We start from the raw sequence: 20,064 nt of genomic DNA on the forward strand, positions 1-20,064 counted from the left end.
TGGGGGTCCTGCAGCAGGAACCACCTGGCTGGCTCGCTCTCCAGTTGCACGCCTAGTACACAGAGGGTGCTCAGTAAATGTTTGAAGGCAGGCATCTGTAAATGCCTCCTCCGACCTCGACTCTCGCCTCCCAGGCTCGTCCACGTGGCGGCTGCGGCTCGCAGCGTGTTTTGTCCTCGCCCTGGCATTTGCTGTGCCAGGTTTGGTTCAATCTGAGCCAGAATTGATTCCCTCTCACCCACCCCATTTCCCCGTTTATTTTCTTGACGGTGCTTAACGCTATCTAAAATTATGTAGTTGCCTGAATGTTCGCTCCCCAGCGCCGGGACAGGTGCCAGCACACAGCGGGCGAGTGAATGAAACAAAGCCCTCTGCACATACTGAGGGCTAATAAACGCTTATCGCATGACTGAATGGTGAAACTCCGGCCTGGACTGCCCCAGCTCTGCCTCCCTTCCTCCCAGAGGTGCCGACGGCCCGGGGCATACCGCGCTACCCTGCCCCTGACCTTTCTCCCGCGGGTCAGTTAAACCGGCTCCCTTTCCCGCCCGCCGGGCGAGTTTGAAAACCGAAAACCCCGCCATTGCCGGCGGTTCCACCGGTCGCCGCGGCTCGGCCAATCAGGAGCGACACCGCCCATGCCGGAGCGTAGAACTCCCCCCCCCCCGGCGACGCGTGGCCATTGGCTGCGCTGGCCGCGTGGGCGGGGCGCCGCCGGGTCGCGAGCCGGGCAATGCGGCTGGGCGACAGTGTAGCGAGTTCATAAGAAAACAAATCCGCAGCGTTCGGGGCGGGGCCTCAAGCGCGCTGGCGCCGCCCCCTGGCGGCCAGCTTGGCAGCGGCGGCGACACCGCCTCAGACCAGACGTCGAGGAGGAGGGAGGGTGAGTTGGGGGGAGACCCGGCCCCCAAGGGGCGGGGGCCGGGCCCGGGCGTGCGGGCGGCGGAGGGTTGGGCCGGGCTCCCAGCCCCTGGCGACCCGCTGGCCGACAGGGGGAGGAGCCCGCCGGGAGGGCCCGGGTCGCGCCCGAGTGCCGACTGGTGAGCCGGGCTGGGAGCCTCGCCCAGGCCAGGAGCGCCTCGGAGGGGATCTTCGGGCCGGCTTCGGTGGCTTTCCCCGCACTGACGGCGCCGGGGTGGGGCGGGGGGCTTTGCAGGCTGCCGGTGTCGACATGCTGCTGGAAGAGGTCCGCGCCGGCGACCGGCTAAGCGGGGCCGCGGCCCGAGGCGACGTGCAGGAGGTGCGCCGCCTTCTGCACCGCGAGCTGGTGCACCCCGACGCCCTGAACCGCTTCGGCAAGACGGCGCTGCAGGTGAGGCCCGGCGGGCGCGGAGCGAGGGCGGGGCTGGGACCCCAGACCCTTACCCTTACGTTTCCTGGGTCGCGATGGTGGCTGACTGGGGGTCCCGTCCCTTTTCCCTGGGCCGATGTTGCTCCCTGATGTCCCTTCTCGTGGGTGGGTGGTGGATGGGGTTAGGTTGGGGGAGGGGAGGACTTTCCATCTTCTCTGGAGGATTTCTTATTCTCTGGGTGCGGAGGATTCAGTTTCCCCGTGGAGGTTCTTATTCCGTGGTGTGAGTTCAGCGTTTTTGGAACCTGGTTTCACAGGGATGGCTCTTGTTTCTTGGAGCTTCTGTGGGGGGAATCCAGTCACTGGAAGGAAGGATTCATGTTTCCAGGGGGTCCCCATTTTCTGGAGGGTTCTCTGAGAGGTACCCAGTTACGTGGAGGAGATCTCCATTCCTGGATTTGTTTGTTCCCCCAGATGCCTAGTATATTAAGGGAAGCCCTAATGGGGGCACAGTTACACATTGCACGGGTCTCCTTATTCCCCCGGGGGGGCATTTTACAAGGGAACCCCATTTCTTAAGGGCGTCGGGTACACTGGGGATCAACCCCATTATATGGGAGAAGCTATTAACTGGAGAAGGGATTTCAAATTCCCTGGGCATCTCCTTTCCCTTCAGTCGGCTGTCAGGTTCTTTGGGGGGCATTTTTCATTCTCTGAGGCCTATTTCCTGGGGGGTTCCATATTTCCTAATGATTTCCCCCCTGGGATGGGGCGTGTCTCTGCTTCCTTGGGGAGGGTCTTAGGTTCCTTGAAAGTTTCCGTGGAGGCTATTCCCTAGACAATTGTCTTATCCTTAGGGGGTGACCAGCTTCTTGGGGGTCCCTCTTCCTAGGAGGTGTCTTTCTCTGGGGTATCCAACAGCTGTCTGAGAGCTTGTGTTCTTTGGGTTTCCCCCATTCTTTAGAAGACCTCTAGTGTTCCCTGTTCTTGAATGACCCCTCTCTTCAGTGACTCCCTTTTCCTGGAACCTCTCCCTTGAGGACCTCTTACCCTCTGCCCCCACACAGGTCATGATGTTCGGCAGCCCCACCATTGCCTTGGAGCTCCTCAAGCAAGGTGCCAGCCCCAATGTCCAGGACACCACCGGCACTACTCCAGCCCATGATGCAGCACGCACTGGATTCCTGGACACCCTGAAGGTTTTGGTAGAGCATGGTGCTGATGTCAACGCGCCTGATGGCACTGGGGCGCTCCCCATCCATCTGGCAGTGCGAGAGGGCCACACGGCTGTGGTCAGGTTCCTGGCTACAGAGTCTGATCTCCATCACAGGGATGCCAGGGGGCTCACACCCCTGGAGCTGGCGCAGGGGATAGGGGCTCAGGATCTCATGGACATACTGCAGGGGCACACAGTAGTACTGCTGTGACCTGGGACCACCCACTCCAGCAACCGGACCCAGCAGGGTTCTCTGTCAAAAGAGGAGGGAAGAAACACTTTCTCCCCTCGCTTCTGCCCACTGTCGAAAGTGGAGGGGCACCAGTTTGTGGCTTGTTGGTGTTGATTTGTGGGGTGTGTGTGTTTGAGGGACATTTCTCATTTGTTTTTCTCACCCCTTTTGATGTGTTGGGCGGAGAAGGGCTCCTGCAGGCAACAGCCATCTAAACGGTTCAGTTTTCTCTGCGCCTCGGATTGCTGGGGCTGCAGACGCCCAAGGGCAGAGTGTTTAAAGCCCCAGCCCCAGAGTGAGGTCATCACTTCCAGGGCTCCTGGAACCTGGCGACCTTGGCTGGCTGTACCCAGAGAGAGACCTCAAGTGTGCACACTGCTTTCAGGCATGGGGGAGGGGGGAGAGTTTCAAATCAATAAAAGGATAGTATGAGTTCATTCATATTTTGTTGGAAGCTTGTTTTCCAGTCTCTTGTACAGCGTTAAAAAAAGAGATTCTATTTATTAAGCTTTGTGGAAAAAAATTGTGTGATAACTTAATGTTTTTACCCATTAAATTAAGACTTGTGCATGATCACAGAGCTGGTGACTTCTGATTTTTGAGTCTGCGATGGAGAACCGCGCGTCCAGGATGTTTGTGGGGGGTGGGAAGGGGGTCGCAGATCGTGGGTGCTTTGGGGGAGGGGAGAGAGTGGTAATTCCCAGGGTGCCAGAGCTGAGTGAGCTGGGTGGGGCAGCGGTTTACGCTGTCGGAACGGAAGGGAGGCAGGAAACCGCGAGGGGAGAAAGGGCCCCCAGATGTCAGCTGGGTGCCGGGAGCCCCGGGCGGGGGGGGGGGGGGCGGGGGCAGTGGGCGGTGGCTGCAGGCTGACCCGCAGAGGCGTGACCCGCGGGCGGGGATTATGGTCGCACGGCGTTAGGGATCCCGGAAAGCTTGGGGACAGGATTAGGCGCGGCCCGCGAAGCTCCGCCTCCTCTAGGGCTCGCCGGGGCCGGGGCGGGGGCCGAGAGTAGCCCCGCCTCCTTCGGGGACACTCGCCGCACGCGTGCGCAGTGGGCCGCAGAGCCGCCATGCCGGAACCGCGCGGGTCTTCGCCCCTTCGGGTAAACGCGGCGTTTGCCGCGCGGTACGGCCGCTACCGGGAGCGCGAGGAGCTGCAGCGGCGTGAGTGCGGGGCGCATGCGCGCGGGGCGGCCGCGCGTGCCGGGTAGTCGGGAAGTGGGGGTTCAGCTGGTCCTCCACGCTGATCTGGGGGGCTCCCATCTGTGCCCCGCAGTTAAAGATCGCTACGGGGACCGGGACATCGGCGGCGACTCCAGCTCTGAGTCTGACTCTAGCGACGAGCGCGTGGTGAGCTTTCTCACCCCGGTGCCGTACATTCGGGAAGCATCCAAGCCCCCTACCGCTTCCCGACCCCGATATACAGAGGGCGGCTAACTTCCAACCCCATTTCACCCGACGGGAGTTTCCATCCACCTCTTCCTAGTCCTATGAAGGACACACAGCGCCCTCTCCATCCCCAGGGGGTGGCCAGATGCTCCCCCTACTTCCCCTCTCCCGCCACCATCCACCTGCCCATCCTGATGTGTGAGGTGCGACCGCAAGAGTTTAACCATTTGTCAGGGTCGACTCAGTCCCGGAAGTGGGACATCCTTGTGCCACATGGGGCACTCACCTTCTCACATCAGCCCTGATCTTCCTGGGGGCCTCACTGTGCAGCCCGGCCCCTGCTTGCTGTCCCACAGATGTCCTTTCTGCTCACCAGCCCCCACGTCAATCCTTTGTCCCCAGGAAGAATCCTCCCCTTGCCCATTACCTTGCTCTATCTCAGATCCTGTACCTCTCTGTGGCCCGCCCCAGTCCACCCCCACTGGGCCCCCCCTTCCTCTGTCACCTGCTTCACATCTTCCCACCGCCCCTCTTACACACCCTCCATCCCCCAACCTGCTTCTGTCCAGCTGGATCCCTCTCCTTCCTCCTAATGTATGCCCCCCAACACCCTAATTTCCACACCCTCTCAGCCCAGCTGCCCTGTTACTTAGTGTCCCCCAGCCTCCACCAGGGCTCTCACCATCTCCCTTCTGAAGTCATCCCCGATCCTTCTCATGCCTTAGGAATTTGACCCCCAGCAAGAGCGTGACTTTTACAGGACTCTCTCTTTGTTGAAGAAGAAGGACCCTCGCATTTATCAGAAGGATGCCACCTTCTATCAGAAAGCAGGTCTGGGGTTGCTCCTCCCTAAAGCCCGGGTTCCTCATTGCCTTCCTGGTTTTTGTGATGACTTAACGAACCCTTATACCATATATGTTTTATGTTCTATGCCGAAAGTGCTTAGCGGAGTGTTTTGTTTTAGGTTATTACTTGTTAATAATGATTGTGTGCTTGACCCTGTTCAAAGCATGAGTTGCTGAGTGAGCACAGCTGACCACTACCATGTAGTGCAAGTGTGATATTTGACGTCGTGGTCTGACCCTGGCCCCGCCCGGTGGGATTCTCCACCTGGGGAACGAAGGGGGTCACGGGTGATGGCAGGTGTCTTCTGGCAACCTGACAGTATCGTCCTCAGAGAGCGAGGAAGCTGAGGAAGCCGAAGGGAAGCAAAAGAAGATGCGGCCTATGTACCTGAAGGACTATGAAAGGAAGGTTATCCTGGAGAAAGAAGGGTGAGGAGAGAGCCTGACTCCCTGCCCCATCCCTCCCCCGAGCCTTCCCAGGGCAGGCGGATGCGTGGGAGTCTTAGAGGAGGTGGGAAGAAGCTGGTGGTGACTCCCCAGGATTGAGGGAACCCCAGAGAACAGGAGTGCCCGTGACCCATCTGCACCACACTGCCCCCCAACTGCTGCTCCTAACAGCTCCCCACCCCGTGGGGACAGACGAGCCGTGGGGAGTCTCTCCTGAAGCCCCCATTTGTCCTTCCACAGCAAATATGTCGATGAGGAAAATTCAGATGCAGAGACCTCTGATCAGAGATTCCAGGTAGGTGGGGTGGAGGCCCCGGTTGGGGGCTGAGGGGCCTGGGGCTGGGCCTGAGGCCCACGTCACTCTCTCTGCAGCAGATCTCGTCGCAAAGTTACGTGGAAGAACAGAAACAACTCAAGGAAAGGTGAGCCTGGGCCTACTGAATAGCCAGATGGATCAGATTTGAGCCTGAGTTCAAATCCAGCCCTGTTACTTCATGGCTGTGTGCCCTTGGGCACGTCATCTCGTCTTTCTGTGCCTCAGTTTCCCCATCTGTTAAGTGATGGCGCCCTCTATGTCACAGCACTGCCCTGAGCTTGTTGAGGAGAGCCCAGGACTTAGTAAACAGGCTTCATCGTGGGACTGTGGGCGGGCAGCAGGCTTCGTCTCCTGAGGCGTACCCTCTCCCATGGGCAGCTTCCGGGCGTTCATAGAGGACAGTGACGAGGAGGACAGTGCCGGGGAAGGCGGCTCTGGGTTGCTGCAGAAACGGGCCCAAACCAGGGAGGAGAAGGTGGGTGCTGGGCCTGGCTGGCTGGGGGCGGGTGGCGGGAAGGGGTCCCCAGACCCTCAGTGCTGGCCTGCCCGCAGGCCCAGGAGGATGCGGACTGTGTGGAGTGGCTGAAGGGGCAGAAGGAGATCCACGACCCCGACGCCCTGAAGGAACTGGTGAGTTCTCAGGTCCGGTCCTCCTCCGGGCTTTTTCTGGAAACCAGTCCTCGAGGGAGTAGCCAAGAGCCCCTGGTCTGAAGACGGGGTGTGCCCCTCCCTGGGTGCCAGTTTCTACTTCTGTAAAGTGGGAATTGTCCCCCCTACTTTATAGGCTGGCTGTGACGTTTCAGTTACTTAAGTCCACAGGGAGCCAAGCCCGCCCTCCGTCCCCGCCCCCACGTGCCTGACCTGGGTCCTGTTCCCTGCTCCCCTCTCCCCCAGACCCACCTCAAGGAATATTGGAACAACCCAGAGCTGGATGAAGGGGAGCAGTTCCTGCGCGATTATATCCTCAACAAACGTTACGAGGAGGAGGAGGAGGAGGAGGAAGGCGAAGAGGAAGAGGGGGAGGAAGGGTGAGCAGCCGTGTCCGGGCCGGTGCCGGAAGGCAAAGGGCACCAGGTGTTCACTTGTTCACGCACACGGTAGCGGAGTTACTGGCCTGTGAGGAGGCCCTGCGGCGTGTGGGCTCTGGAGCTAGGCGGCCCTGTCACTGGATTCTGTGCCTCAGTTTCCCTATCTGTAAAACGGGGCTGCCTCCAAAGCAGGGCCCTTGGGAGGATTCAGTGCGTTACCGCAGCTGGTACGTGGGAGTGCAGGGGCTCGGCTGACTCCCAGCCCTGTCCCATTTTTGTCCCTCAGGGGCCCCAGCCTCCCGGTCCAGCTGGCCGTGGACGATTCCTCAGACGAGGGGGAGCTGTTTCTGAAGAAGCAGGAGGACTTCGAGCACAAGTACAACTTCCGCTTCGAGGAGCCGGACTCGGCCTCGGTGCGGGACCTGGGGCTGGGGCTTGGGGGGAGGAGGTAGGGGGGGACCTGGGCCTTGGGGCCTGCGCCGGGAGAGCCCAGAATCATCCTCTGTGGCCCTTCTGGGCTCCCCCTGCTGCCCACAGGTCAAGACCTACCCTCGAAGCATCGCGTCCTCTGTGCGCCGCAAGGATGAACGCAGGAAGGAGAGGAGAGAGGAGACACGGGAGCGAAAGAGGAGGGTGAGCACGGGGCTGCCAGGCCGGGGGGAGGGGGCGGCCCTCCCCCAGAGGAGAGCTCACGCCCTCCCTCTCTGCCCCCTTCCCCCTTCCCCCCCCCCCCCACCTGCCACCCGCAGGAGAAAGCGAAGAAGCAGGAGGAGCTCAAGCAGCTGAAGAACCTGAAAAGAAAGGAGATTCTGGCCAAGCTGGAGACTCTGCGGCAGGTCACAGGCAACGAGACGCTGGGCTTTGAGGAGCGGGACCTCGAGGACGACTTTGACCCCACCCGGCACGACCAGCTCATGCAGGTGCGGCCCCTGTGTCCCACCCCAGCCATGCAGTGCTGCTTGGGACAAGGCTCTGGAATCCGTGCTTGTTTCCTGGCTGTGTGGCCTCAGAGAAGTGACTTGACGTCTCTGAGCGTGTGTCCCTTTCTCCCTGTAAAAGCGGGTTCAGTCACACTGTCTACCTCAGGGCCAGCGTAAGGATAGCCTGAGAGAAGTACGCATAAAAACTGGTAACGCTCAAGGAACAGGGACTAGCTGTGGTTCCTTGAAACTTGTTGCCATTAAGGTTTATTGTTGGTTTGAGGGGACGTAGCATCTGGCCACAGAAACAGGCAACAAGGCTGTATGGGGAAAGCAGCGGGGACCCTGTGAGCCCCAAAGAGACCCCTGACCAAGCCTACGAGGTCAGGGGAGGGGACTGAGGATGCGTAGGCTTCAGTTTCTCCGTAAATGGAGGTAGTTTCTGTCTCTTGGGGGTGCTTGTAAGAATGCAGGGAGATGCAGCCCGGCACTGGGCATACAATAGGTGCTTAATAAATGACATAATTTGCAATATTTGCCTTTGCCAGGCACCCACTGGGTGCTGGGGGTTCATCAAGGGCCCAGCAGTTTCAGCCTCCTTGGAACTCATGGAATGGCAAGAACCAGCCTCGTAGTCACTGAGCACCAGGCCCCAGAGCTGCCCTCCCAGAGCTCCCAATCTAACGGCAGGCCCTTAACTGTACAGTTACGACCCCCAGCGATCAGAGTGGGGACGTGCAGGGGGAGGTGGGGTCTCAGAGGAGGCCCGGATCGACTGTCGGGCGTGGTGCTGAGCGGGTCAGGGCGGGCAGCTGAGGCCTGAACAGCAGTTAGGCAGCCGAGGAGGGAGGGAGTGCACCAGGCAGCAGGGGGACCGCAGGGGCAAAGGCCTGTGGGAGGGAAAGAACGGCGGCTCCGTGGAACCGAATGGTGCCCAGTGCAGCAGGGGGTACCGGGCCACGGAGGGGCCTGGTCACACAGCGTTCCCCTCACGTCAGCAGCCAGGTCGGGAGGGTGCTGGGAGCCATGTAAGGTGTAGGAGCACCAGTCTGGCGGGGAGTGGGCCTTGCTGATCGTCCGGGCCCTGACCCTGCAGAGGTGTTTTGGGGACGAGTACTATGGCACCGTGGAGGAGGAGAAGCCGCACTTTGAGGAAGAGGAAGGGCTTGAAGGTGAGGTCCCCGGGGGCACCAGCCTGGGGGAGCTGCTGGGTCTCAAGTCCGAAGTTCCGCCCTGGCCCCCTGACCCCCTACCTCTGTGGCCTCTGCAACCAGATGACTGGAACTGGGACGCATGGGCTGGGCCTGAGCAGGGAGGAGCTTGGAATCAGCAGGAGCTGCACTGCGAGGACCCCGACTTCAACGTAGGTGCCATGGGCAGAGGGGGACCTGGGGGGGTGCATGGGCCGCCCCTCCCCGCCGAGGGCTGGCCTGACCTTGGCATCTCGACAGATGGACGCTGACTACGACCCCAGGCAGCCGCGGAAAAAGCCGCGCGAGGCCCCCCTGACGGGCAAGAAGAAGCGCAAGTCACCCTTCGCTGCGGCTGTGGGGCAGGAAAAGCCGGTGTTCGACCCTGGTGAGGCCCGGGCGGGTGGCTCTGGGCGGGCAGGGGCTCCGCGGCGCCCGGCACACCCTGGCAGCCTGGCTCCCGCCCTGCACAGGAGACAAGACGTTCGAGGAGTACCTGGACGAGTATTACCGGCTGGACTACGAGGACATCATCGACGACCTGCCCTGTCGCTTTAAGTACCGCACCGTGGTTCCCTGCGACTTCGGGCTGAGCACCGAGGAGGTGGGGCCCCACAGTGGTGCCCAGCGCCCGGGGGGGGGGGTGGGGTGCCCCGTGGGCAAGGGGGAGTGTGTAGCCAGCAGATGCTGCGCCCCCCGCCCCCCCATTCCTTCTCTGGAAAACACCAGTACTGATGACGTTCCCTGCCTCAGACGGCCTCTCTGAGGCAGGGGGCTTCCAACAGCGCTTTCCCCTAGAATGCGCCGTAAATAGGACTTTTAAATCTGTCAGCAAATATCCGCAGTTGGGTGGCCATTAGGACTGGGTGGGCTCTGGAAACAGATGGCCCAGATTCAAATCCTGCTGTGGCCACTCACCAGCTGTGACCCAGGATGCTGTGCCTCCATTTCCCCATCTGTAAAATGGGCCTAGTAGCAGCCCCCACATCATGGCTGTGGAGCTTTAGTGAACATATGTGGCTCTTGGAGTGGCACTCGCCCCTTAGCCGTGGGGGCTGTGGGGGTTTCACCAGTCGTGGCCAGCAGAGCCGATACCTTCTGCATTCACCCAGCCTCCCCGGCAGCCCTTCAGTAGTTTCTAAGGGGCTTGCTCACCTCCTGGATGAGGAAACCGAGGCCTGCAGCTTGGAGCCTCGGCCTCACCTGTAGTTGGCAGACCTGACCGTTGGTGCCGATCTGCGGCTGCGGGGACCGTGGTGCCCGAGTGAGGCTCTGGGACCCCTGGGGCCCAAACTGGAATCTGAAATCAGCCACTCCCCGACCACCTGACTAGGGCAAGGAGCACCTTGCCGAGCCTCAGTTTCCCCATCTGATGCCCGCTGCCAAAAACATCCAGGGGTCTCCACAGAAAGCAGTCCTCTCCTGCTGTGGTGACATCCCTGCCGAGCGCTAGTAGTATGACCCGCCTTTGACCAGTGAGGCGACGGAAGCCGCGAGAGCCAGGCCCCCGCCCGCGCCCTGACCCAGGGCTCGCATGGCAGGACCCCACCCACCTTTCCCATGCAGATCCTCGCTGCCGACGACAAGGAGCTGAACCGGTGGTGCTCCCTGAAGAAGACCTGCATGTACAGGTGACAGGGCCGGGCCAGGTGTGCGGGGGGCGGGGGGCGGGGCACCTCCCAAAGCTCCCGGCAATAGGCGCGTCTGCCGGGCACCCCCAGGTCCGAGCGGGAGGAACTGCAGGACAAGAAGGCGTACAGCCGGAGGGCCCAGAGCTCCTGGAGAAAGGGGCAGATCTTCAAGTCACTTTGCCCAGAGGGGTGAGTGTCACCGGCTGGAGGAGGCTGGGCTTGGGCTTGGGAGCCTATTGGGCCTCGGAATGGGGCTTCCTTTCTCGTCCCGGGCCATGGCTGCGCGACCTTGGGCAAGGCCGTTGCCCTTTCTGGGCCTGCTTCCTCATTTTTAAAATGAGGGTAAGGGGTTAAGATAGTTCATTTCTTGTTGGGTTTTTGAGGATGAAGTGAATCAATTCATGTAAAGTGCCTAAAACACAGGAAATACCATACAGGTATTAGTATTATTATTATGCCCATTATTTCCTGATCTATAAAGCAGGGCTGATAGGACCTCAGAGAGCTGATTTAAAGCTGTAATAAGTCAATTTCCACGAACAGCTTAGTATAGGCTCAGCAATACAATTGAGTCTCAAGAGTTCAGTAGAAAAGGCCCAGTTTTGGTGTCAGACTTGGGTTTGAACCCGAGGCAAGCCCTGGATTTGGTGCCCTGCCTCTGAACCTCTCCTTTCCTCATCTGGAAAATGGGGGACGTGTACTCAGGAATTGGCCTAATCGTGACCAGCTTGGGCTGAGCCTCCACTTTTTTCCTCAGGACGGAGACGCTTACAGAAGCCACAGAGAAGCCACAGAGAGACGAAGATGGCCCACCCGGGCAGCTGCTGGCACCTGATGGGGCCTGCAGGAAGCAGCCCCAGCCTGGGAGCCCCCCAGCACAGGAAGAAGCAGTCCCCGTGTCACGCACCCAGAAGCCAGGCCCCCAGAGGCGGAGGAGGGGCAGGAAGGCGCGTCTCCTGGGCCCCACCGTGACACTTGGTGGGCATGAGTTTAGCCGCCAGAGACTGCAGGCCTTTGGCCTCAACCCCAAACGGCTGCACTTCCGCCAGCTGGCCCGGCAACGGAGGAAGCCGCAGGGTCCCAAGAGCGGCCCCTGAACTCCAGGGAGCAGGCAGGGGCCCTGGGGTTCCTCCCTTCCATCGCACTCTTCATGCATCTCCCTCATGGACTGTGTGGACCCATGGGCAGAGCAGTCTTCCTGTCTCACAGATGTGGAAGCCGAGGCCTACGTAACAAGCTTCCCCCACCATCTCCCCTTAAGACACACCTCAGACCCCATCCCTCAGATGCTGGGCCAGCCATAGCCACAGTCAAGTTAAACGGCTTTATTAGCCCCCAGTGGCCACAGTTCCCCCCACCACCCCTAGACTTCGGCAGGGTAGGAGCTTTGGGACCAGCGAGGGGCACAGGTGGTCCAGTGCAAACTACAGTACTTGAGTCAGGCCCTGAGTGGGTGTCTGGGAGCCCTCCCTCCCTGCCCTGTGCAGAGGGCCCAGCCGGCCGGAGAGAGGCATACTGGCTCTGCCCCTGTCTGGATGGCCCCCAGTTCTGAGGTTTCCTGGACTGGTCTCAGCTGCACTTGTCAAGGAGGTGAGAACGGGAAGACCCATCACCTCCAGATTTCAAGCTCCCACACCCAGCATGATATAAATAAAAAAATAAATAGTGTGCATCTTCTCCCCCAACCCCACCCGTTATAAAAACACAAAGTCCTCAGAGCTTGGGCGTTTGGCTCTGAGGAGCCGCCCCGTGCGAGGGAGCCGCAGTGTTGGCTGGGAGAGCTGGGAGCAGAGGTCGTCCAGGCTGTGGTCCTGAGCATGGCCCTCAGCTAGGGTGAACATGGGGTAGCGCTCGGTGGCTGAGGAGGAGCTGAGGACCTGGCGGGAGGAGGGGGAAGAGTGGCTTAGCCCCAAACCATATTCACTGTCCTATAGGTACAATTATCCTAATAGGTATATTTATCAAGTGCTTCCTGAGCTCAACTCTCATCCCTCCAGGGCAATGACCCAGGCCAACCAATCAGCACCTTCCATTCCCTGGCCACCGTGATGGGCACATGACCCAGGGTGACCAATGAACAGCAACCCTAGGATTTCTGCGGCATCTTCTGGGAATGTAGGGCTCCCTTTCCACTGAACAGGGAGGTGGGTGCCCAGAAAGGCCGGTGGCCACCCCCTGCCACTATAAGGGTGAGGCCCTGAGGGGACAGTAGAACCATGAGACGGGGAGCTCATGGATGCAGCTGTCCTTCAAGCAATGATGTCCCTAACTTTTCATCTCCTGCCCTTCTTTTGGTCCAGTCAGCCCTAGCCAGGCTTTTGTAGCTTGTGGGCAGGATAATCATCTTGATTCCCCGGGTCTGCTGGACTCGAGGTCTCTCTTCCTCTAATACCCCCTCACTGCCCCCTGCCCTCTGCCCTCCACCACTCCTGGCTCACCCTGGTCAGCTCTGAGCAGAGCGTCTCAAACTCCTTCTGGTCTCCAGCATAGAACCCCACTGTACAGCTTGGGTCCATCTTGGCGAAGGCCATCTTTCGGGGTGAGGTGCAGTGGAAGGACTGGGGCATACAAATGAGGGAAGCTCAGGGCCCTGGCCTCCTCCACCTTCTCCAGCCCCACCCTAGGGACCTGACCTGGCTCACCTCCAGGGGGAAGTCAGCCTGACTGACATCCACAGTGGGCTGGCAGTAGTGGGGGTCCAGGTAGAGCAGGAAGTCATCTGCAGGGGTGGAGGCGTGAGGGGAGCTGAGGAGGGGTAGGGTCGGGGGGGGGGCAGGATGGAGCGGGATGGGGCGGGCCTACCCTGATAGCCGATGAAGTACAGCGAATGCCGTGGCTTGCCCCCCATGATGCCCAGGCATAGCTCTGAACGCAGGAGCTCCTGCAGGGAGAAAAGCGGGTGGGGAGTATGCTCCGGGCAGGTGCTGTCACACAGGCCCTTGAGAAGCACTTCGCAAACCCCGCATGGGTGCAAACCCAGCCCCTTCTCACGGAGCTGACATTCCAGTGCAGGAGATGAGTAAGGAACAAGACGAGTAAGTTCTGCCGTGTGTCAGCAGGCAGCAGCACTGGGAGAGGAATAAAGAAAGGAAAAGGGCTTTGCAATTTTAAGCAGGGGAGTCAGAAAGGTCTCAATGACAGGGGACATTGAGGCAAAGACCCGAAGGAGGTAAGAAAGGGAGTTAGTAGTGCATCTCTGGGGAAAGAGCACTCCAAGCAGCTGGAATGGCAGCTGCAAAGGCCCTGAGGCCTGTGTGTTCTGAGAACAGTGAGGAGGTTCATGTGGTGGGGGCAGAGAGAAGTGGGAAGGAGAGTGGGGGCAGATGAGGTCAAGGCATGGGCAGGGGCTTCGTGCAAAGCCTTCCAGGCTGTAGGGAGAACTTCGGCCTTTATTCTGAGTGAAAACACCCCAGGGTTTTTCCAGCCTTGCCATTCCTTTTGCCTGGAGCACTCTGGCTCCTCATCTGCCCCGGCTGGAGAGGGGCTTTCCGAGGCTGTAGCCACCCCCCTCTGCCCTTCACAGTGTTAGTTTTCGTTCCTCTAGAATCTAAGGTTCTAATGCCACAGCTATCGGTTTGGTTTCAGACCCACGGTCTGTCCTTCCCCCGGGAGAATGTCCGCTCCCAGAGGGCACGAACGTTTGCCTCTTCGCCCCTGAGACCCAGCAGCTGGGGCAGCGTTTGGCACGTCCTGGGTGCTCCCTAGCTACTGAGTAAACCGATGGACAGATGAAGGAAGCAGAAACACCTGACCCAAGCTACAGAAGCCTGTGCGGCTCCCAGGGGAGGCTTAGTGGAACTTGGCCGAGCCTACCTTCACACAGGGCACATACACGGGGTTGAGAGTCTCGCCGCCCAGCCGCACTGGCACCAAGATGACCACGGCCTTCCACTCGGCCGTGGGGTCCGGCCTGGCCACCAGGCGTGCCACATCTGCCTTGTACACTGGGAGGACGATGCAGCAGGTTACATTCTCACCCGCCCTTTGAGCCTCTGAGCGGGGCCCTCCACGTGCCCTTGCGACGTTGGAGGGTCCCACTCCCGTCATCAGTGGAAACGGAGGACTTCCTCATCCCCCCCCCACCCCAAACTCTACTCCCCAACAATTCCAGGGCCTCCAGGCAGGTGTAGACAGCCCCATTTTACAGAGCAGGTGACTGAGGCCCTGAGATTTAGATGAAGAACATAAAACCAGGAGGAGGCGGAGAGCCTTCCCCACAGCCCGGAGCACCTCCCCAGTGCCAGGCCTGCTTAGTCTTCACTTACTCAGCGTGTGAGTTTGCCAATACGGAAATGGGAGCTCCAAGCAGTCTGCCCCTCTGCTGAATGTCCCTGCGCGTCCCTCCTCCTCAAGTCCAATCTGCTGGCCTCCATTCTCCCATCTCCTCCCTTACTGCTAGGTAAGCCCCTTCCTGGCTCCCAGAAAAGTGGATTCAACCCTGCTGGAAACACAGCTGCTATGGTCAGAATGCTTGCGTCCCCCCAACATTCAGATGCTGTAATTCTAATCCCCAAAGTGATGGTATTAAGAGGTGGGGCCTTTGGGAGGGGACTAGGTCATGAAAGGGGAATCCTCATGAGTGGGATTAGGGCCTGTATAAAAAAAGGCCCCAGAGAGCTCGCCTGCCCCTTCCATCATGTGAGAACACGGCAAAATGAACCAGGAAGTGGGTCCCCACCAGACACCAAATCTGCCGGTGCCTTGATCTTGGACTTCCCAGCCCCCAGAACTATGAGAAATAAGTTCCTATTATTTATAGGCCATCCCGTCTGTGGCATTTTTGGTATAGCCGCCTAAACGGACTAAGATAGTGACCATCTGTGAAAATCAAATATTGCCCCAAACATCTACAGTTTTATATAAAAATTTATAGGTTTTGTAGATTCTCTGACACGGATCCATTGAGGCTCCTATTAATGAAGACCCTATCTAAACTGATTTGGAGGAGGGGCGCCTGGATGGCTCTGTCGGTTAAGTGTCTGCCTTCAGCTCAGGTCATGATCCCAGGGTCCTGGGATTGAGCCCCATGTCGGGTGCTCTGCTCGGCAGGAAGCCTGCTTCTCCCTCTCCCTCTGCCTGCAGCTCCCCCTGCTTTTGCTCTCTCTCCCTCCCTGTCAAATAAATAAAAAAAAAAGGAAGAAAGAAAGAAACTGATTTGGGGGATAGTGGGGAACAATAATAGCTAATATTTAGCGAACACTCACTATGTGACATGCCCTGCTCAAATGGTTTAACTTGTATTATTTACTCACTTAATCCTCATAACAATCCTGTGAGGCAGAGAGCAGACTTTTGTATATGTTAGAATTGTTTACAGAGTAAAAGTAAATTGGTCCTGAGAGAGGGAAGCCTTATGTCCTCTATTCTATCACTGGCAGAGAAACCCCTAACATTTCCTCTGCAGGTTCCAGAGGCAGTGGAGGAGGGATCCTGAGCACCTCCCACTGTGTGCACCTCGAATCCTTTCCAAGGCTTCCTCTGCCCCAGAACTCGTTTCAGCCTCTGAGAAGGTAAGTCCTCAGATGCAGCTGAGGTAGCGATTGGCTCAGGGTGAGAACTCTGGGGCCTTGGTTTCCAGTCTCTTACCTGTGCAGTCCTGAGAAACATACACCACCAGGCGGGTGACCTCTGAGCAGCTCTCCACGGCTTTCCTGGGGGATGAGAGGGAAGGCCTGAGTGCCTGGGGGAACCCAGTGGCTCCCGTGTCCCCTGCAGCAGCCCTCACCTGAGTATGTGTGCCACCACAGATGGCCCATACCAGTCCCCCGCCTTCTTGCCTGAGCTCTGCCCAAGCTCCACCAGCCGGTGTAGGCCAAAGGGGGCCTGGGGGTGGTCGGCGAACCAGGACACTATCTGCCGGTGCCGACGTTCCTGCTCCAGCTCAGGGGTGCCCTGGGCCCAGCGCGGGGGCATCAAGCGTGCAGGCCCACGGTAACGGTTGGGAGAGGCCAACCCTGATGGCTCAGAGGGGCCCGGGCCCGTGCCCTCGGCCCATGTCCAGTCTGGTGGGGATGGAGTACAGAGTCAAAGGGTGCCGATGGGGCGGTGGGGGGTCACAGTTCCCATTTTCTCATGCTTTCTGTACAATTCTAATGCTCCTGAGACCCCAGGTTTAACAATTTTCACATTCCTGAAACTTGTTGTATCAACTCTCACTCCCCTCCAAAACATACTTTGCACACAATCTCACATACCTTTAAGTTTAGTTTACAAACAATTCTGACCCTGCTGCCCTGTGTACTTGGCATGACACTCCTAGGGCGCCCTTCCCTTCCACCACTCACCTCGGGGCAGGAAATGCAGCAGCAGGCCCTGGGCCAGCATCATCTGCCCACTGCGCAGCATGCATCCCCAGCCACAGTCCGAGGTCAGGCCGCCTCCGGCCAGGGGCGGGAAGTCCCGGCGGTATGTGAGCCATAGGCGGGACACGAAGTCCCGCTGGAAACGCTGGATGTCACCTACAAGAGCAGGCTTGTCAGCTGCCACCAAGCACACCAGGCCCCCCTCAACCCTGGCCTGGGGCAACCAGCTCACCCTCGCCCTCGAAGCGGTAGCGGCGGCCACAGAGGTGGACGCTGGAGATCTTGCTAAAGCTGGTCCGGCTTTTGACTGCCCAACCTGGGGAGATGCGGGGCAGCACCCCGCCAGATGAAGCACTGGCTTGACAGACACCTAACACAACAGTTATGACAGCAGCAGCACTTCCATCCCCCACTCCGGTCTGTGAAACAGAGACCATCCCAGGTCCCATCTCCAATCCATGCCATATTCCCCTCGGATGGAGGCAGGGACCCTAGTAACGGCCACAGGAGTGTTTGCCGTCAATCCAGGATGAATAAAGCAGTTCTGATTATTGTATTCGTTTTACAGAGGGGAAAAATGAAGGCACAGAAAAGCAAAAAACCTTGCCCAAGGTCACCCGGGAGTGGCCGAGACTTGAAAACACATTCCTTTTTGGACCTGCTGCAGGTCCGCCGGGGGCAGGGCAGGGCGGGGGACCCACAGGTGACTCACAGGAGGAGAGCAAATGGTGGAATACTCGGCAGGGCCAGGGTCTGGCTCCCCTCGCCTCCCACCGGCCTCTAAAACCCCCTGCCCGGCCGAACCCTCGGCCAGCTCCTATCTCAGAACACAAGCCCCGGGCCCGCCCCCTCCTCACCGTACTTCACGTTGTTCCAGGCCGTCAGGAACTTCGCCTTAAACTTGTCCACTTCGTCCGGCTCCCCGGGGGCGGCCGCGGGCGAGCCAAGAGCGGGGCCGCTGGCTCCAGAGGGCCTCAGGCCGTTGGGGTCGGGCACTCGGGGGCCCCGCGGCCTGCGGCCCTCGGGGCGGCGGGCGTCCTCCGGGCTCCCGCTCCGGTACTGCGCGGCGGCCGGCGACACGGAGTTCATGGGCGCGCCGGGAGGGCGGACCGAGGGCCCGGGTGGGGGCCGCGCGCGAGCGCCCAGGGGGGCGGGCCGCGGCGCCGGGGAAGGCGCTAGTCGGCCCCCGACGCGGCGGCCAGGCCCCCGGACCCGGCGCGGGACGCTGTCACCGCCGCCGCCGCCATTTTGGCGGCCCTGGCCCCGGGAGCCAGGCGGGCGCGACACGGCCGGACGCCCCGCCCCGCCCCAGCCTGGGTCGCCGGCCCCGGTTCCGGGTGGACGCGCCGGGACCTTCGGCCGCGGCGCCTCCCCGCGGCGCCCCACGAGCACGCCCCGCCACCCTATCGCAGCGCCCAGGCGCGCCCGAGCCCCCCCGCCCCCCGCCCCGCAGGCCCTTATCCGAGGCCCCAGAGCCGGGAAGCCCCGCCCCCGCCCCGCCCCGGGCCCGCCCCCGGCGGCGCGCAGGGAAAGGCCGGCCCGGGGGCGGCCCCGCGCGTGAGTGCACCTGCCCGCGTCCCACCCGCCAGAGCGCCCCTCGGCGGCCTGGGCATCCGGGACCCGCGCCGCTCTGGGGCCCAACCTGTGTGACACCTCCTCCTCCTCACGCCCCCAAGCCACACCTCTCGGTGCCCCAGTTACCTCAGGAGCAAAAGGGGCTCAAATACAAAAACACAGACGAATCTTCGTGATAATTCTGCGAAGGCAAAGAAGCCAGATAGAAAAGAAGAGTATATATTCTCTGGTCCCATGTACCTAAAACTCCAGGAAATGCAGCCTCATCTCTAGTAACAGAAAGCAGATCAATTTCTGGGTGGCTGGGGGTGGAGTGGGGAGAGGCTAGAGGGAGGGACAAAAAAGGGCTAGAATATAACTTTTTGAGATGGGTAGCTTGGTCGTGATGCTGGGTTACAAGATGTGAAAACTCATCAGACTATACACTTGAAATGTGTATGATTTGCAGTATGCCAGTTATAACTCAAAGCTGTAAAAAATTTGTCAATGCTTCTGACTCGGGAATGTTAGGAGGACGAGCTGAGCTCATCCGTGTAAAGCACTTTAGCATGCTATTACAGGCACAGTCAGGAGTCGGAGTAAACAAGCCACAATCTCAAAGGTGGATGACAGTGGTTGTGACCCTGTAAATGGCAGAGAGGGTGGCCTCTAGTGGCCAGCCCGAGGGCACTGTCCTCAGCCAGCTGAAGGGCATAGGATGAGGCTGTGGGATGTGAACAGGGTACAAAAAGATGGTCACTTCCCTGATTTTCCCTCCGCTCTACTCTCACTGCACCTCCTTTCAGCCACACCTTCCTCCTTTCTCAAATCCAACATGTGCAATCCCACCCCAGGACCTTTGCTCGAACAGTTCCCCCCTAGCCCCCCTAGCCCTCCCATCCTTGAGATACCTGCATGGCTGGCTCCTCCTGGACCTCTGTCAGGAATTTATTCAAACGTCATCCCAACAGTCTGACTGTGCTCAAAATCTGCCCCACCCCCTCCTCCTTTGGGCTCCTTTCCTTTTCCCTGCTATTTTTTTTTTCACAGAGCAGTTACCACAACCTGATTGAGCTCAGGCTCCTGTAAAAAACACTACAGACTGGGTGGCTGAAACAACAAACATTTCTTTCTCATGATCCTGGAGGGTAGAAGCGTGAGATCAGGGTGCCACGACCCCCGAGACCTTGGTGAGGGCCCTCCTCCTGGTTATGTCCTCACGTGGCCTTTCTCTGGTGTGTGCAGTGAGAGAGGCAGAGAGAGAGAGAGAGAGAGAGAGAGATCTCCTGTCTTCCTCTTGGCATTAACCCCATCATGGAGTCTCCACCCTCATGACCTCATCGAACCCCTGATCATCTCCCAAAGGCCCTGCCTCCTCATACCATCACATTGGGGACTAGGGTTTCAATATACGCATTCTGCAGGGTGGGGGTGGGGAGACACAAACATTCAGACTAGAGCACTGATCGTATATATACTACCTCTGTCCCCACCACCAATAAATATATAGTATATGACCTCTGTCCCCACCACACCACGAGGCCAGGGGACTCTGTCCATTTTGGTCACTGCTGGCTCCTCAACACTCAGCATGTGTCCTAAATGTACACAGTAGGTGCTCAACAACACAGTAAGTGCAACAAATAATATATGAAGTAGAAATAATATATGAAGAGTTGGACATTTAACCGACTGAGACACCC

General features: G+C 59.3%; 3 protein-coding genes across 6 annotated transcripts; 2 read left to right on the plus strand and 1 right to left on the minus strand.

Moving 5' to 3' along the window:
* The first annotated feature begins 780 nt into the window (after positions 1–780).
* On the plus strand, positions 781–3,319 carry CDKN2D (cyclin dependent kinase inhibitor 2D). Its single transcript, XM_028088954.2, has 3 exons — positions 781–883; positions 1,157–1,312; positions 2,359–3,319. Exons 2-3 carry the CDS (start codon positions 1,172–1,174, stop codon positions 2,716–2,718), a joined length of 501 nt encoding a protein of 166 aa, XP_027944755.1. The 5' UTR covers positions 781–883; positions 1,157–1,171; the 3' UTR covers positions 2,719–3,319.
* A 438-nt stretch (positions 3,320–3,757) lies between these two features.
* Positions 3,758–12,190, plus strand: KRI1 (KRI1 homolog). Of its 3 annotated transcripts, none has more exons than XM_028088787.2 (19): positions 3,758–3,903; positions 4,016–4,089; positions 4,854–4,959; positions 5,294–5,402; positions 5,661–5,715; positions 5,796–5,842; positions 6,115–6,211; positions 6,289–6,366; positions 6,631–6,764; positions 7,051–7,177; positions 7,302–7,397; positions 7,514–7,684; positions 8,781–8,856; positions 8,959–9,047; positions 9,136–9,262; positions 9,348–9,478; positions 10,441–10,505; positions 10,596–10,694; positions 11,263–12,190. In XM_028088787.2, the coding sequence occupies exons 1-19, from the start codon at positions 3,810–3,812 to the stop codon at positions 11,600–11,602; spliced, it is 2,115 nt and encodes a 704-aa protein (XP_027944588.1). In that variant the 5' UTR covers positions 3,758–3,809; the 3' UTR covers positions 11,603–12,190. The 3 variants fall into 3 exon arrangements, with proteins under 3 accessions (XP_027944588.1, XP_027944587.1, XP_027944590.1); XM_028088786.2 differs by having other exon boundaries at positions 3,759–3,903; positions 5,793–5,842; XM_028088789.2 differs by having other exon boundaries at positions 3,760–3,903; positions 5,306–5,402; positions 5,793–5,842.
* On the minus strand, positions 11,811–18,125 carry ATG4D (autophagy related 4D cysteine peptidase). Of its 2 annotated transcripts, XM_088017352.1 has the most exons (12): positions 17,665–18,125; positions 17,040–17,123; positions 16,790–16,963; positions 16,231–16,507; positions 16,092–16,156; positions 14,319–14,449; positions 13,497–13,573; positions 13,437–13,443; positions 13,308–13,386; positions 13,148–13,224; positions 12,944–13,063; positions 11,811–12,382 (listed from the first exon to the last, which is right to left on the minus strand). In XM_088017352.1, exons 1-12 carry the CDS (start codon positions 17,894–17,896, stop codon positions 12,200–12,202), a joined length of 1,506 nt encoding a protein of 501 aa, XP_087873478.1. In that variant the 5' UTR covers positions 17,897–18,125; the 3' UTR covers positions 11,811–12,199. The 2 variants fall into 2 exon arrangements, with proteins under 2 accessions (XP_087873478.1, XP_027944591.1); XM_028088790.2 differs by lacking the exons at positions 13,437–13,443; positions 13,497–13,573 and having other exon boundaries at positions 17,665–18,118.
* Between the last annotated feature and the right edge of the window lie 1,939 nt (positions 18,126–20,064).

This window comes from Eumetopias jubatus, unplaced genomic scaffold, assembly GCF_037043125.1.
Source record: "Eumetopias jubatus isolate StellerSeaLion01/CBP00866 unplaced genomic scaffold, mEumJub1_p1.0 scaffold_1, whole genome shotgun sequence".
Classification (NCBI taxonomy): Eukaryota; Metazoa; Chordata; class Mammalia; order Carnivora; family Otariidae; genus Eumetopias; species Eumetopias jubatus.

Bases quoted from the DNA above. Each gene is read 5' to 3' on its own strand.
- ATG4D (XM_088017352.1), bottom strand. From the start codon at position 17,896: ATGAACTCCGTGTCGCCGGCCGCCGCGCAGTACCGGAGCGGGAGCCCG. The intron at 17,124-17,664 runs GTGAGGAGGGGG...GCATCTCCCCAG, and splicing joins CTGGAACAACGTGAAGTACG to GTTGGGCAGTCAAAAGCCGG. The intron at 16,508-16,789 runs GTGAGTGGTGGA...CATCCCCACCAG, and splicing joins GCTGCATTTCCTGCCCCGAG to ACTGGACATGGGCCGAGGGC.
- KRI1 (XM_028088786.2), top strand. From the start codon at position 3,810: ATGCCGGAACCGCGCGGGTCTTCGCCCCTTCGGGTAAACGCGGCGTTT. The intron at 5,716-5,792 runs GTAGGTGGGGTG...CTCTCTCTGCAG, and splicing joins CCTCTGATCAGAGATTCCAG to CAGATCTCGTCGCAAAGTTA. The intron at 7,398-7,513 runs GTGAGCACGGGG...TGCCACCCGCAG, and splicing joins CACGGGAGCGAAAGAGGAGG to GAGAAAGCGAAGAAGCAGGA.
- CDKN2D (XM_028088954.2), top strand. From the start codon at position 1,172: ATGCTGCTGGAAGAGGTCCGCGCCGGCGACCGGCTAAGCGGGGCCGCG. The intron at 1,313-2,358 runs GTGAGGCCCGGC...GCCCCCACACAG, and splicing joins TCGGCAAGACGGCGCTGCAG to GTCATGATGTTCGGCAGCCC.